The sequence below is a fragment of the Alligator sinensis genome, unplaced genomic scaffold, assembly GCF_000455745.1.
Source record: "Alligator sinensis unplaced genomic scaffold, ASM45574v1 scaffold84_2, whole genome shotgun sequence".
NCBI classification, from domain to species: Eukaryota; Metazoa; Chordata; order Crocodylia; family Alligatoridae; genus Alligator; species Alligator sinensis.
The window spans coordinates 962,460-978,547 of NW_005842247.1; the positions used below are offsets into that span (position 1 = coordinate 962,460).

Consider the following 16,088-nt stretch of genomic DNA (forward strand, 5'->3'; position numbering starts at 1 on the left):
TTATAGCTGTTCTTGAAGCTATATATATATATATATATATATGTATAACTATTGTGTAATCATATAATTGAACACCATAATAAGACATAAATAATAGGGGCTGACTTAAGGTTAGACCAGCAGCCATCATTCTGGCATTTCCTAATTTTTATGTCCCTAGCTTTGTGACCATAGGGCCTTGCCACAAATTCAAATTACAGCTGGATATAAACCAACTCTAAAGTTGTTACACATTTTCAAGCACTAACTTTGTAGCTGGTTGGCTCCTCAGCTGGATGGATATCTGTATGGTGTGATAATTACTTTGCATGTGTGGCCAGTCTAAAATTATTACAAAATTAACCAGTTCACTGCATAATATATGCAACATGTGATAGGGGCCTTAGTGACCTTCTCTTAATATTGGGTTTTATGTGTAATGTCCTAGTTGCTTTTTTAAGAAAGCAAATAGGAAGAAAAAAAAATCCATCACATGGCAGCATATTGACTCTTGCATGGTTCATCAGTGGGGTTGGAACCGTCAGGTCTAGCTGCAAATATATCTCAGCCACCTAAGCAATAGTAGCAGATAGTCATAGTTTATGTGGATCAGTTACTCTAGAGGGATGTGACACTCTGCCCATCAGTATCATGGCTATTTGGTTCCATCCTGTGTTCTGGAGGTAAGGGTGCTCTAGCCCATGTTCTCTCTGACCACATCCTCTCCAGCCTGTCTCCATCCCCATCCTGCTTCTCTTCCACTTGCGTCGTCTGCACCTAAGCCAAGTGTCCCTCTGTGATCTTGTTATGTGAGGTAACCCTCCTACTAAATTTCAGGGTCCTGTTCCAAAAAAGTATGTATTTTTCCTAAATCTCATTCTCAGTGAGCTAATGTACTTAAATTAGCATTGCCCCTCAATGCCAACCACATTATGCTTGTACCTCTGTCCTGAAGAGCAAATCATAAAAAGTCCATTCACAAATACCAAGTATTTTCACTTTGAAAATGGGCAATTTTCTTTAAAATAAAAAGTATATGCTATATTAGCTGAGAAATAATTATGTAATTATTGATTCCTTCAGTTCAAGGAAACATTTAATATTTATGATCATTTTTATATGTTTGTTTGTTTGTTTGTTGTCCTGCTGTGTTACCTAGAGAGCACAGTCAATAAAAATAAATACTCTGAAACTGTGGGTAGACTAGCCCAGTTTATTAAAAATGCATGTCCTCTGTATTTGAATTATTCTTCTGTTGCTTGTGTTTAAGAATCCATTATTGATGTGTTCTCTGCCAGCTGCAAAGATGATGATGGGAAGTGTATAACAAAATACAATTTGAATATGTTCACTGGGGAGAAGATAACCAAATCTTATTCATGAAAATAATTTCATATCCAAAAAATGCCTTAAAACTAGAACACTGATTAATTTTGAAAAATGAAGATAATTTACTTCAGTAAGTTCTTGCAAGTAGACCAGAAAGAATCAGATGTAAACAATAAAAAGATGGATCTTAAAATATGAAAAATAGGACACACATAAAGTAAAAATAAAAACTGGCATTAAAGAGTTACTTCGGGAAAGCAGGCTTACATTTATAATGAAAAATAAAGAGCAAGAAAAAATGTTCAGTATCTAGAGTGTCTATCTTGCTATCCAAGTTTCAATGTAAAATATGAAAAAGCTTAAAAGATTCTAAACTCATTTCAGTAAATGTTTAAAGCCAATTTTATATCCCTTTCCCTATTAAAGATGTGCCAAATTAGGATTATAGCTGATGAACCTGCCAGGATCAAAGCTCCAATAGCCACTGTTCAAGTGCATTGTCTAAATGGTTATAATCACTAAAAAGATAGTGGCTTGACATACTAAATACACTGTAATTTATAGCAGAGTTAATTAATCAGCAGATGTGCTTCTGCATAGGTAGCCTATGGCACTTTTTTGATTAATGTTTTTAATAAATTCACTGATTTTTTTCAAGCCATCTTTTTCAAGACCTAAATGGGACACTATGGAAAACCTTAGATTCTGTAATAGAATTATGATTTACATTAGAAAGGAAAGTCTGTACTGAAGTTAGACTCAAACCCACAGTGTTAATCAAGAGTACAGAGTCGTAGTGTTGGAAGGGATCTCAAAGGTCATCTGGTCCAATACCTTGCACCAAAACAAGAATGATGTTCCTAAATCACCCCTTTCTAATTTTTATCTAGTTTCCTCTTGAAAACTTCCAATAAAGGAGATTCCACATATTCCCCGGGCAGTCTATTTCAGTGTTCACTGTTCTATGTTATATGTCCTATGTTCACTGTTATATTCACTGTTCTACCAGTAAGCCCACTGACAGACATTCAGTTAAAGACACAACAGGATCTGATCCCCAATACTAACAATAGTGCCTCATGCTATGTCAAACATATATGGCAGGAGGCACAACTGTGGGGTCAGGGATCAGATTCCAATTGTGTCGTATTGCTGGTGCCATATGAAGCCAAGTTCGTGATCCCCACACTCCCCTGGACTAGCAAATCAGGTACCTGATGTGCCCAAGAGAACATAGGAGTGCACTGGAGCCCTTGAAGTTCAATAAGAAGAAGTGCAAAATCCAGCATTTAGGACAAGACAGTCCCATGCACCGATACAGACGGGACTGACTGGCTAAGCAGCAGGTCTGCAGAAAAGGACCTGGGGGTTACAGTGGACAGCAAGCTGAACCTGAGCCAACAGTGTGCCCTTGTTGCAAAGAAAGCTAATGGCATACTGGGCTGTATTAGCAGGAGTGTTCTCAGCAGATTGAGGGAAGTGATTATTTCTCTCTGTTCAACAGTGGTGAGGCCACACCTGGAGTACTGTGTCCAGTTTTGGGCCCCTTACTACAGAAAGGAAGTGGACATATTGGAGAGAGTCCAACAGAGGGCAACAAAAATGATTAGAGGACTGCAGCACTTGACTTCTGAGGAGAGGCTGAGGGAACTGGGTTTAGTTAGTCTGGAGAAGACTGAGTGGGGCATTTGATAGAAGCCTTCAGCTACCTGGAGGGTGGTTCCAAAGAGGATGGAGCTAGACTTTCATAGTGGTGGCAGGTAAGAGACCAAGGAACAGTGGTCTTAAGTTGCAACAAGGGAAATTTAGGTTAGATATTGGGGAAAAAACACTCACTAGGAGGGTAGTAAAACACTGGAACAAGTTACCCAGAGAGGGTGTGCAGTCTCTGTCCTTGGAGGTTTTTAAGACCCAGCTAGACAAAGCCTTGCCTGGGATGATCTAGTTGGGGATGGTCCTGCTTTGAGCAGAGGCTTGGACTAGATAACCTCCTGAGGTCCCTTCCAAACCTAATTTTCCATGATTCAATGATTCTAAGATTCTGGTGCGCTTCTGTAGCTGGGAGCTCTGATCAGCTGACTAGCAGTCCCAGCTATGGGAGCACACCAGAGCCTTGATAAGCTTCGGTGCACTCGCAAGGCTGGGAGCACCAATCAGCTAATCAGCACTGGCCACATGTTCAATTTAAGGCATCATAGGAACCAGACACTAAGTTATTGCATATATTTGTATAATAACTTTGTGGCTTATTCCCTATTTTATTGTGCCATTAATTGCATGAATATATGGCTGATTTACTACTTAAGACATGGTTAATTGGTTCATAGATTTCATAGACATTAGGGCTGGAAAGGACCTCACGAGATCATCGGGTCCAACCCCCTGCCCAAGGGGCAGGAAGTCAGCTGGGGTCATATCACCCCAGCAAGATCAGCACCTACACATTTCTTAAAGGTATCCAGAGTAGGTGCTTGCACTACTTCTGGAGGGGGAGTCTATTCCAGACTCTGGAGTCTCAGGCAGTAAAGAAGTTTTTCTTTATGTCCTGTCTACAATGGTTCCAGCAAGTTGTTACCATTAGATCTTGTCTTCCCTTGGAGTACCATGGTGAACAGACATTCTCCCAGTTCCTGCTGCACACCCCTTATATACTTAAAGGCTGCCACCAAGTCACCCCTGAGCCTTCGGCTCTCCAGGTTGAAGAGTCCCATGCCTCTTAGCCTCTCCTCGGAAGGCTTGGTCTCTTGACCTCTAATCATGAATGACTGGTGCCTCCCGCGACTAGGGGGGCATCATGGCGGCAAGCGGGAGCCACCCACAGCTGCCCCCTTTGGTGTTGTCAGCAGCAAGTGGGACCACTCACAGCCATCACCAGCAGTGTCGGTGGCTGGGGGGGAGGGAGTAGCAAGTAGCAAGCAAGGTGGGGGGAGGGGAGGGCAGGTGCGGGCGCTGACCACCCGCAGAAACCAACAGCGGCTTCACTGGTGGCCAATTTCAGGGGGGCACATGCTACCTCTTGCCCCCCCTATGAGTCACCTATGCCTCTAATAATGAACGTGGCTCTCCTCTGGACTCTCTCAAGCTTCTCCATATCCTTTCTAAAGTGTGGAGCCCAGAACTGGATGCAGTACTCCAGCTGTGGCCTTACCAAAGCCGAGTAAAGTGAGAGTCTGACTTCTTGGGTCTTGCTTGAGATGCATCAGTAGATCCTAGCCAGAGTTTTATTTGCTTGGTTTTTGTAGTGCATTGGTGGCTCATGTTCATCTTGTGATCAATCATGACCCCCAAGTCTCTTTCGGTCATGGTGCTAGTGAGTGCAGCACTGCTAAGCCTGTAAGTATGATGTGGGTTTTTTCTCCCAAGGTGTAGCACCTTTCATTTCTCTGTGTTGAATATCATCAGGTTTTGATCCACCCACCTTGCGATCCTGTCCAGGTCAGCTTGAACTGCCAGCCTATCCTCTAGTGTGACCGCACTTCCCCATAATTTGTGTCATCTGCAAACAACCTGTCCGCTTCTGACACCTGAATCCAAATAATTTATAAATATATTAAAAACTACTGGTCTGAGTACTGAGCCATGGGGGATGCCACTGGACACCATGCACCATGCTGACTTGGTTCCATTGACTATCGCTCTCTGGGTCTGACCACAGAGCCAGTTCCCTGGCCGTTAACTGTAAGGTTGTCGAGGCTGCAGCTCCCCAATTTTCTTAAAGGTGTCCAGAGTAGGTGCTTGCAGGAAGACAGTACTTCCCAGGAAGACATCATAGGAGACCAAGTCAAAGACTTTTTTGAAATCTAAATATATGACATCAACCTCTTCTCCTTTGTCCAGGTGATGTGTCACCTGGTCATAGAAGGAAATGAGCTTGGTCAGGCAAGACCTACCCGCAAGAAGCCAAGTTGGCTATTTCTCAGAATGTTGCCTTCCATTAGCCTTTTGTTGATGGTTTCTTTGATGATTTTTTTCCAAGATCTTTCCAGAGATTAAGGTCAAACTGATTGGCCTGTAGTTTCCTGTGTCTTCCTTCCCTCCTTGAAAATAGGCACCACATTGGCCCTCTTCCAATCTTCAGGAACCTCTCCCGAGCACCACAAGTTCTCAAAAATCCTTGCCATTGGTCGTGCTACTGATGTCAGCCAACTCACTTAGCACTCTTGGGTGCATTCCATCTGGGCCAGCTGACTTGTGGATGTCCAGCCTCTCAAGCTGTTCCCTCACAAGATCTTCGTCAATTATAGGTGAATATCTTCCAGGGACCTAAGAACGGTTTTCCTGAAATCTACTCTAAATCTACATTGCACAATTTAAAGCCATTGCTTTATGTCCTGCCCTCTGCACCAAGGTAGCACAGTTGTTCTCCCACTTTATGATAGCCTTTCAGATATTGAAAGCTGCTATCATGTCCACTATTAATCTCCTTTCCTCCAAACTAAGTATACCCAGTTCTCTCAACCTTTCCATGTAGGACATTGTTTCCAGGCCTTTTAACATTTTTGTCACCCGCTTCTGGATCCTGTCTAACTTCTCCTCATCCTTCTTAACACTTGGGGTCCAGAACTGCACTCAGTACAAACTAGCAAGAAGTGAAAGACCGTTGCTTTATTCTTTTCCCTGCAGTCGTGGAAAGTAGCATGTGGCCTGAGAGGTGGACTTATGTATGTAAAGCTAGCACTTATGTAGACCTTTGCAGATTCAGGTCCTTAATATGGAGAAATTGTGTTTGTGAGGACGTGCCATTTATCACTCGTGTGAATTCAGACAGTAGTTAGTTTATTTGAAAGTGGATCCTGAAAGTTTCATGAATTGAAATGTATCTTTGTCCAGAACTTTTCCCTGCTTTCAGAAATGTTAGTCATTCAGTCAGGGAGTAGAAGCAGTACCTTCTGGCTTAGATTACACATATTTATGATAAACATGGGTGGATTCTGGAGGAGGATGGGTCTTTGCAGCCAAACAACACTTCTGGCCAAGAGCCTGGACTGACAAGCCAGAGAACTCATTGCACGAGAGCAACTGCACCCCAACTCCGTTGGATTTTCCCCAGTAATAAATAACAAAACTAAACTGAACAATTTGGTATCAACCCACATGGTGAAGGTTTCCCACACAAGAAATTTGGCAAATGTTTATGAATAAAAGATACGTTCCTAGAAGTCGAGATCCTTCTGTGAACAAATAAAGGTCAATTTTGTTTGATGTACTCACCGCTATGAGTAATTTGAATATGCTAGTCTCAGAGGACTCATTTTCTGATGAAATGGGATAAAAATTCTCAACTTGACTTTATATTTGTTTCATTTATCATGGTTAAAAATTATGTTCTTCACATTTTTATAATAAAAGCTAACTTCTTTGCCCACAGAATTTTACTGGAGTATTTTTTTCCCTTCAAAAATAGATCCCTCCTTTATCATCCAAGTAGGAATGCTTCATGTAATATTTCTTAACCCATTTGCCTTAAATAACCAAGGAGATTCACCTTTTAACTGTTAATAGTTTCATTCATTTTCATCCCTGGAGGGAGTTTTCAAAAGCAGAAGTCAGCTGTGGATGAGTATTTGGATGGGTTGCAAATGGATTTTATATTTCATGAATTCAGGCAGTCAGACTGTCATGTTTTGAAATCTCCAAATTGATCCTAGACCAGAAGCCAGGGAAAAGAAAACCTATGTAGCACAGCCCTCAGAAACAACTGAGAGTTCCCTGTTTCCTAAACATATGAATACATTGCAGTGATATCTGTTTTAATTATTTCTCCTCAGGTTGGGGAAAGGCCTGTGAAAGAAGAATTTTGTTCTCCACCATATGCTCACTATGAGGTGCCACCAAGTTTTTATCGATCTGCCATGATACTTAAACCACAGTTAGGACTGGGTGCTGTTTCCAGGCTGCCCTCTACGAAAAGTAGGATTCTGATTGCAAGTCAAAGGTCCTCAGGTAGCTGTCTTCATCAGCCAGGAGAAATAACCAATGCTCCCAGCCTTTACCATCCTGATACTTCAGGTAACCTATGAATCTTATGTTTTTTAACTATAATCAGGGCCATTACTTTTTTTCAGACAGGAATATCAGAAAATGAGCAATACCTTGGCATGATACCAAACAGCTCTAACACCACTCTTTGAGATGTGTTTATCTGTTCTGAAGTAAAGCTATGCTGACTAGGGAGCTTGGGACTTATCCAAAGGTTAGTTAATGGAGCCCTTGCCAAGAAGGAAAGATCATTTTCTGTGCCAGTCATTACAGTGCACTTGTTATCTTCCTCCCTGTAAGTGTCTGAAATATCTCCAGTAGCCTGGAGCTAGTTACCATCACGTGTGTAGCAGGGAAGTTAACTGAATGTTTTTCTTCTATCGCAGAATTCCACGCTTTCTGCCTGATTTTGCTCACTTCCCTAAACACTGGGTTCTCCTCTGACACTCCTTGCTTTCTTAAAATGTGCTGGTAGAGAAGTAAAATATATAAAATCCTGATCTCTTGAAGACTGACAGACCACATTAGAGATCAGGGTTTAATCAACTGTTACTTCCCCATGAGCTACTGAACAAAGCCCAGAACCTAGAAGAGTAACAAGAGAGGAAAAACAGTACAAAGAAAGGGAGAGAAAAGTAGTGAACACCACAGGACAGAGAACATAAAGGTCTTCATCATCATCCCTTAAATTTACAATTTATATATTACAGCTTTCATTCTGGAGGATATAGTACAAGTGGGTGCATCTCCACATGCACTTAATTGTGCAGTAGACTACTTTGCTGTGGTGTAAAGCATCACGGTCTATATGTGACACTATTAGACCCCAGCAAACTTAATTTTCACCGCCATAAGATAGTACTGTTGGGGACACTTCTATCTTATGGTGTTAAAAACAAGTGTGCCTAAAACACATGTGTAAAGGCTGACCTGAATGTAAATAGCACCTGGTCAACCCAGACAGCAGGGGCCTAGACCCCTGCCTGCCACCTTGCCAAATGGCTCTGCTTTTTCAGCACTCTTCTGCCCCAGCTAGTTCCTCTACTGCCTGACTACAACTTGGAGCCTCGGGCTGACCCCCCGAGCGTGCTGCCAGCCCAGAGCTGCTCCACTCCAGCTCAAACTGCTGCGGTCTTAGGCGTACATGTAAATGTTACACCTAGGAGCAGCCAACAGTGGTGCAAACTGTGCTAGAGTTTATTAAGCTGATTTAATTGCAGCCAGTGTGTAGGAATCTAAAATGCAGCCAATTCTGGAGTGGAACATGGCAGTTGCTTTAACAATGCACAACACACATTCAAATGAGGGTTTTTTTTCCCTCATTCAACATGGGGAAAACAAAGCCTTATCTTAGAATCAAGTATCAGACAACTCCAGCTGGGAGCTGTAGAGAGTGGCAGTATGGGGAACCTGGCTGAGCTGGGGACAGCATCAGTAGTGCATAGGTTCCTTCTTACAGTGCCTTCTCCCTGCCCAGCTCCCCCACACCATCCATTTCAGTGGTGGGGAGCAGACACTGGAAAGAGGAATCTGCATACTGCTGTTCCTGCTGCTGCTGTCCCTGGTCATATTTTGGATTTGGATACCCATATCTTGGATTTGGGTAAATATGGTAGATATTTAGGACAAGAAGTGAAACTGCAGTTAAGAGCTTTGAAAGAGATAGAGGAGACATTACTTTACAGTTAGGGCTGCCAGGCTCTGGAATGGGCTCCAAGTGAGGTGGTGCTCTCTCCTACCTTGGGGGTCTTCGAAAAGAGGCTGGACAGATATTTGGCTGGGGGGATATGATCCCGGCACCCGTTCCTGCCTGGGGCAGGGGGTCAGACCTGATAATCTGTTTAGGTCCCTTCTGACCCTAAGTACTATGATACTATGAAAGGTTGCTTAAGTAGAATTTGACCAGAATAGGAAGGCTTAATATCCATGGTCATGAGAGGAGGACCATTCAATAGTTAAAACCCACCAAAATTATTAGGATCCTGTTTTTTTATCTCCTCAGAAAGTCAATGTCCCCAGCAGCACTGGGCCATGTGACCTTGGTGCTTTATTTACTCAGCATCTGCAGCTTTTCTCCATGGAAACCATTTGCAAATATTGAGCTAGCCCAGCCCTGCATAAATTTTGAGAAATTACAAGATTGTAACATGGCGTAGTAAAGTTTGATTGATACAGGAATATGGGGTAATCCAGTGAAGGGCATTGAGGCCAGAGACTGTACTGAATGAGAGGAGATTAAGGTACCTGAAGGGAAGGAGGGTGAGACACACACACTATGGTAAAGCAGGGTAGTAAGAGGCAGGAGAATTCTGGGAATGAGCCAGTTAACATGGATACTTAAGTAATTATCAACATTAGCCTCAGTGATTAACCCTTGTAATCCATGCATTTGCCAATTTGTTTGTTCAAGAGCATTGTGCTTTCATTAATAAACTACTGTGGTTTACTATGCTAAACGCCCTGATGAAATTCAAGCAGTTCCTGCCTGTTTCTTTGTGGTAATATCATCCTTAAAAATGCTAACTGATAAGATTTACCCCTTAAGAAATTCTGCTGGCTATTAGTATTCAAGTCATAATTGTCTAATTGCTTTGTGTCAGGGATCTTGCCTGCCAGGGAGGCCAGATATAGTTTCTTGGCTACCCATAGCTTCCTCCCTAAAGAATATTATGTTTGTACCTTCCCTGTCCATTGTTACCTTGCTGCCTTCAAAGGATACTATTAAAAAATAACTCATGTTGGACCACTAATGTCATCTGCCATTTCACTCAGCATCCTGAGGTGTAACCCATCTGGCCTTAGGGTTCTGTCTGTCTTTTATTGATTTTAAATTACATGAGATTTGTTCAGGAGTGATTGCTAATGCCTTTTGTTTTTCATTGTCTTCTCCCACACGTTTCCATTTTTGGCATCTTACTTACAGTTTCCCTGGTGAGCACTAAGATAAAGAACTTCTTTAATTTTTTTCTGCAATACCTGGTTCCTGTGGTGAATTCTTTCCACTGTTCTCTAGCAATTCATTGCCTTCCCTCATTGATCTGTTACTTTTAATATACTAAAAGATTCTTCTGTTGTTTCCCGGCACTACTGCTTGGCTAATATCTCTTTTGCTGTCAATATTTTTTCCTTTGTACCTATGCAGGATTGGTTAGCATTTTTCTTTATCACAGTTATACTCCATATCCTCATACATCTCAAACAAATCAAATTTTCCCTTGACAGTTTCTTGACTTCTTAAGTCAGACTGTTTTTATCTTTTCTTTTAAATGGAAGGTACTTTTCATAAAAGGAAATAGTGACAGCAATCAAAATGGAAGTCCTCTAATCACACAACAAACCTGGCATGGCAGGGACACTGTGTGCTTACCCCAGCTTTCTAGCAATATGTTTCAACCTAGAACAAACTAAGAGTCTGTCTGCCATTCTCATCCAGCACAACCTTTGCTACTATGATTAAACTGCAATTGAAGGTGTCATATTGAAGGTGTCATATTGAAGGCTTCAACAATCAAGGACAATAAAAAATCCTTCTTCAGGTATATAGCGGGCAAAAGGAAAGCTCAGAGCAACATAGGGCCCCTGCAGGACAAATCAGGAAAGTTGGTGGTTGACACGGGGAAAAAAGCAGAGCTCTTCAATGAGCATTTTGCTTCGGTATTTCTAAGTACCGACCAAGCCAATTGCCCCACCTCAATCATTGACAGATGTCCACATGGCACCAGTCTCCCTATGGTTAGTTCTGAAATAGTTAAGGAGCTCCTGGAAGAGCTGGATGGGTCCAAGTCAGCAGGCCCGGATGACCTCCATCCACAGCTGCTGAAAGAATTGGCCAGTGTCATAGCTGAACTGCTGGCACAGCTGTTTGAGCACTCGTGGTGCTCCGGCCAGGTCCCTGAGGACTGGAGAAGGGCCAATGTGGTGCCCATTTTCAAGAAAGGGAGAAGGGATGAGCTGGGTAACTTTAGGTCAGTCAGTCTTACCTCTACTCCTGGGAAAATGCTAGAGAAAATAATCAAAGAACACATTTGTGAAGGCCCAGCAGGGGAAACGATGCTGAGGGAAAACCAGCACAGGTTTGTCACAGGTAGATCCTGCCTGACAAACCTTGTAGCCTTCTATGACCAGGTCACACACTGCCTGGATGCGGGAGCCGAGGCTGATGTCATCTTTCTGGACTTTAGGAAGGCCTTCGACACAGTTTCGCACCCTATCCTCATTGGGAAGCTAGCAGGCTGTGGAGTGGACGCCTACACGGTCAGGTGGGTGGCGGGTTCAGTCCTCGGACTGATATTATTCAATGATGATGATACCAAGCTTTGGGGCAAAGTTATGGGGTACATCGGAGAGCAGGGAGCAGATTCAGGCTGACCTGGACAGGTTGGATCAATGGGCAGAGAGAAATAGGATGCAATTTAATAAAGATAAATGTAAGGTACTCCACCTAGGAAGGAGGAACCCCCAGCACACCTATAGGTTGGGGAGTGTCCTTCTCATAATTGACTCCAAGATGAACATGAGCTGGCAGTGTAACGAGGCCATCAAGAAGGCCAATCGTACTTTGTCATGCATTAGCAGGTGCATGACTAATAGAACAAAGGAGGTGATGCTCCCCCTCTATGCGGCACTGGTCAGGCCGCAGTTGGAGTACTGTGTCCAGTTTTGGGCGCTGCACTTCAAGAGGGACGCGGGGAATCTCGAGAGGGTCCAGAGGAGGGCCACTCGCATGATTAGTGGTCTTCGTGATAGACCCTACAGGGGAAGGTTGAGAGAGCTGAATCTCTTCAGCCTTCACAAGAGATGGCTGAGGGGAGATCTTGTGGCTGCCTATAAATTTACTAGGGAGGTCAACGGGGAATAGGTGACACGCTGTTTACTAGTGCGCCCCAGGGAGTGACTAGGAATAATGGGTGTAAACTAATTGAGAGTGGATTTAGGTTAGATATTAGCAAGAAATTTTTCACAGTAAGGGTGGCCAGGATCTGCAATGGGCTTCCAGGAGAGGTGGTGCTGTCACGTAGCTTGGAGGTCTTCAAGAAGAGGCTAGATAGTCACCTGGCTGGGGTAATCTGACCTCGGTCCTCTTTCCTGCCAGGGGCAGGGAGGCGGACGCAATGATCCATTGTGGTTCCTTCTGACTCTACAATCTATGAATCTATGAATATACAGAAGCACCTGCAATAATGTTTCTCTCTCTGTGACACCAGTTTGAAACCAGTATTTTGTTTCACTTTTACCTTGAGTAAAACTACAGTTTTATTTTGGTAGTCCCAGACATCACAGAAGCCATGAATTTTGAAGAAGAACCTGTGACTATTGAGGTGCCGTGACACTTTCTCTGGGGGGAGACTGCATAGGATTTATAGGAGACAGAGATGTTGGCCTGTACAAAAGAATGGAAGCCTCCAAACTACAATTCCTACAAGGCAGCGTTCCAGAGAAGGGAAATGTATCTGAAAGTTATTGTTTAGCTGGTTTTTGTGGGTAAAAATGCTTTTTTCTCCTCTGTACCTCTGAAGTGAAATTTACTAAAACTTGTAGCATTAACCACGGACCACTGTATAATAAAAAGCTGTTTCAATTCACTTGATAGCTCAGCGGACAGGTGATTTAATATAGAACATTTACCCCTCAATTACTTCTGCAAAAGGAGGTGGGCTAGGATAAAATAGGTAGGAGTATCAACCTTACACATGGAAGTTCTGGAGCTTCCAGATCTGGGCTGGACTGCCCTACTAAATCAAGCTTAAGGAGTTGCAACAGAGATAGTATGAGGCCAGGTGCAGACATTACACTTTTACTAGTATAAGTGAATGGAAACTGATCTATACCCATAACAGAACAGAAATTCAGCACACTTAGACTGGCTTAAAAGTGGTAGAGTCCTAAGATTTCCTCCTCCCCTCTACCAAAGGGTGAATGTGTGTTCTGTTTGCTACCAATCTAAACTACACCGCTTATAGAAAACTGCATAACTTACATTGTTTTCGCCTTGGGCTTTTGCTTGTCTGTACCTTGCCGGTGTGGCTTGAGAGTCAGCTTCAAGTCAATCCATTTATCAGTGCAGGCAATATGAAAACAGTTATTTTCTAATACTTATTGAACAATTTATTTGCAGAGAGTCACTAGACACAATACAGTTCCTACAATGGCCATTTGGGGATTTACTAAGGTAGAAGAGGAAGGATTGGAGCTGGAACTACTGTCCCAGCTTCAGGACAGGGTCAGGGCACATTGGTGATGCAGGGCAAGGAAGCTTGTACTGTTGCTGCCTCAGCTATATGCCTGCTGTGGAAAAATAGAGGACATCATTTTCTAAGCCTGCCAACCTGGCTTTTTTTGCAGGTAATAAATTAACTGAAAACTGCTCTTCTGTTTAGATAAGCATTCGAGTTTAGGTGTTGCTTTTAAAAGCAAGGACTAGAATTCCATTTTCTAGGAGGTTTTTGAACCAGTAGCTTGTAATCTGAAGTGAAAGACTAACCTTGTATAACCCATGCCATGCCATGCCATTTAGAGAACTGAATATAACGTACCCTGATATTAGTATATTGTATCAGACGCCTTTGTCTGTTTCACTGTTTTACAGCACGTAACAGGCCTATAATGGTATGTTTTTGAGTATTTGACAGCTCTTACCTGTTTTCTGTCAGCATATTCCCCTTAATCTGACAGGTTTTTGTGGTGTTACAGTAAATTTTCTTATATTGTCCTTATTTTTTTTTAATATGGTATTAGAACAACATGATTAAGTATAGCTTACATTACAAATATAAAGAGATGAAATGAGCAAACAGGACACTGACCTTAAGGAACTAGTTCTAGGGAGTCTTTTTGTGAGGTGTGGTTGATTACAGCTTAATCAGCCAGGATATAATACAGTTTTTTTCCTTGCTAGGCTACCATAACTGCTCCCAAGAACATTTATCAGCATCTGCTTGAATCCTGAGCTCTTAATCCAGCAAATATTTGATTGATTTCAGTCCTGCAGCATTAGGCTCTGAGGTGATCAAGATGGAAGGATCTAGCCAATTGGCCTGCAGTGACAGATAGACATACCACGAAGGCTTTTTAAAATGAATTTGACTTGCCTAGTATCTAGGGCACAACCAATGGCTTGTAATGAGGATTTTATTCTTCTCTGCTATCCCTTCCACAGCACAGCAACTCTTTTAAGCAGCACTGGTTGTACTGCACAGCATGGAATAGTTTGATTCATATATAATAATAGTATTGGTAGTTAGCAGTAGGAGTTGTATAATAAGGTAGAGGAAGACTACAATGCTGTTTCTAAAGTAGTTAAGAAATAAATGTCTTCACTACTGCTCACAGGCAAGAGGCAGAACAATACATTAAGGGTTTTGTTCATTTCAAGCCATTTCAGTCTTCATTAAATGACTGCACTTGAGGAAGGTAGTGGAGTGGAGGGGAAACATGCTAATGTGTAGCACCAGTAAACATCAAGTAGACACTGTAAAGTGGCTAAAAATACAGTGGAAGTGATGACCTTTTTGCCTGTGTAATACATTCAGCTCATGTTGGCATTTATTGTGGTTACACTACAGTTTTCCTGTTTAGTGCTGCTATTTTTTAGAAACATTTAACACCGTGACCAACTCGAAGAGCTTGCAAAGTAGGTAGGCAAGTAATGTGAAAGTGTTTTTACTGTAGACTATAAGGGCTCAGTGTAATAGGACATGGTAATTCAGTAACTTGTGATGCATTTAAAAGGACTTGAGTATCTCTTGTGCTATCTAGGAGTTTAACCTTCATTTATTTTTACATAAAGTCTCCCTATCCCTTCTGTAGAAGCGATCAAATTTTGAACAAATATTTAATGACATTTTATGCTGTGTCTGAAAGGCATATATTTTTAATATGTTTTTCTCTGTCATTCAGCCTTTTTGGAGCAAATATGGTAATATGTATATGAATTGGGTCATTATTTTGATTGGGGTTATCGAATTTTGAAAAATAAAACAGAAAACCCATCTTTAAAATTGCATTAAATTCCTATTATATTTTTCACCAAATATTTATGAACACATTTTTTTTTTGTGAAGACTTTTTCTTTGTCATCTTTCAGTTTATTAAGCTTGCCATTTTAAGGGGACAGTTTTGAACATTGTGTTTGAACAAATTCCACACAAATAAAATTGAATGAAAATTAAAGCTATTGCTAACAAAAGGAAGGTTCTGTACCCAAATTTGAGGAGAGCTTAGTTGCCCTTCTGAATGCTGTATATCATCACATATGAATAGTTGAGCACTCGTGGCACACGGACCAGGTCCTGGAGGACTGGAAAAGGGCCAATGTGGTCCCTATTTTCAAGAAGAGGAGAAAGGAGGATCCAGGCAACTATAGGCCAGTCAGTCTCACCTCCATCCTTGGCAAAGTCTTTGAAAAGATTATTAAGGCTCATATATGTGAGAGCCCAGCAGGAAAAATTATGCTGAGGGGAAACCAGCACGGGTTTGTAGCAGGTAGCTCATGCCCGACTAATGTAGTCTCTTTTTATGACCATGTTACAAAACACCTGGATGCAGAAGTAGGGGTAGACATCGTTTACTTAGACTTCAGGAAGGCCTGCGATACGGTATCCCACCCCATACTGGTGAACAAATTAACAGGCTGTGACTTGGATGATTACGCAGTCTGGTGGGTGGCAAATTGGCTGGAGGATCATACCCAGAGAGTGGTGGTGGATGGGTCGGTATCGACCTGGAAGGGCATGGGCAGTGGGGTCCTACAGGGCTTGGTCCTTGGGCCGATACTCTTCAATGTCTTCATCAGTGACTTGGAC

General features: G+C 42.2%; 1 protein-coding gene across 1 annotated transcript in view; it reads left to right on the forward strand.

The window, feature by feature from the left end:
• The window catches only part of MTUS2 (microtubule associated scaffold protein 2), a 489,087-nt gene that overhangs the window by 158,186 nt on the left and 314,813 nt on the right, over positions 1-16,088 (forward strand). Inside the window, exon 3 of the mRNA XM_025208710.1 lies at positions 7,077-7,317. Within this exon, the coding sequence (XP_025064495.1) occupies positions 7,077-7,317 (241 nt within the window). The remainder of the gene's footprint in view (positions 1-7,076; positions 7,318-16,088) is intronic.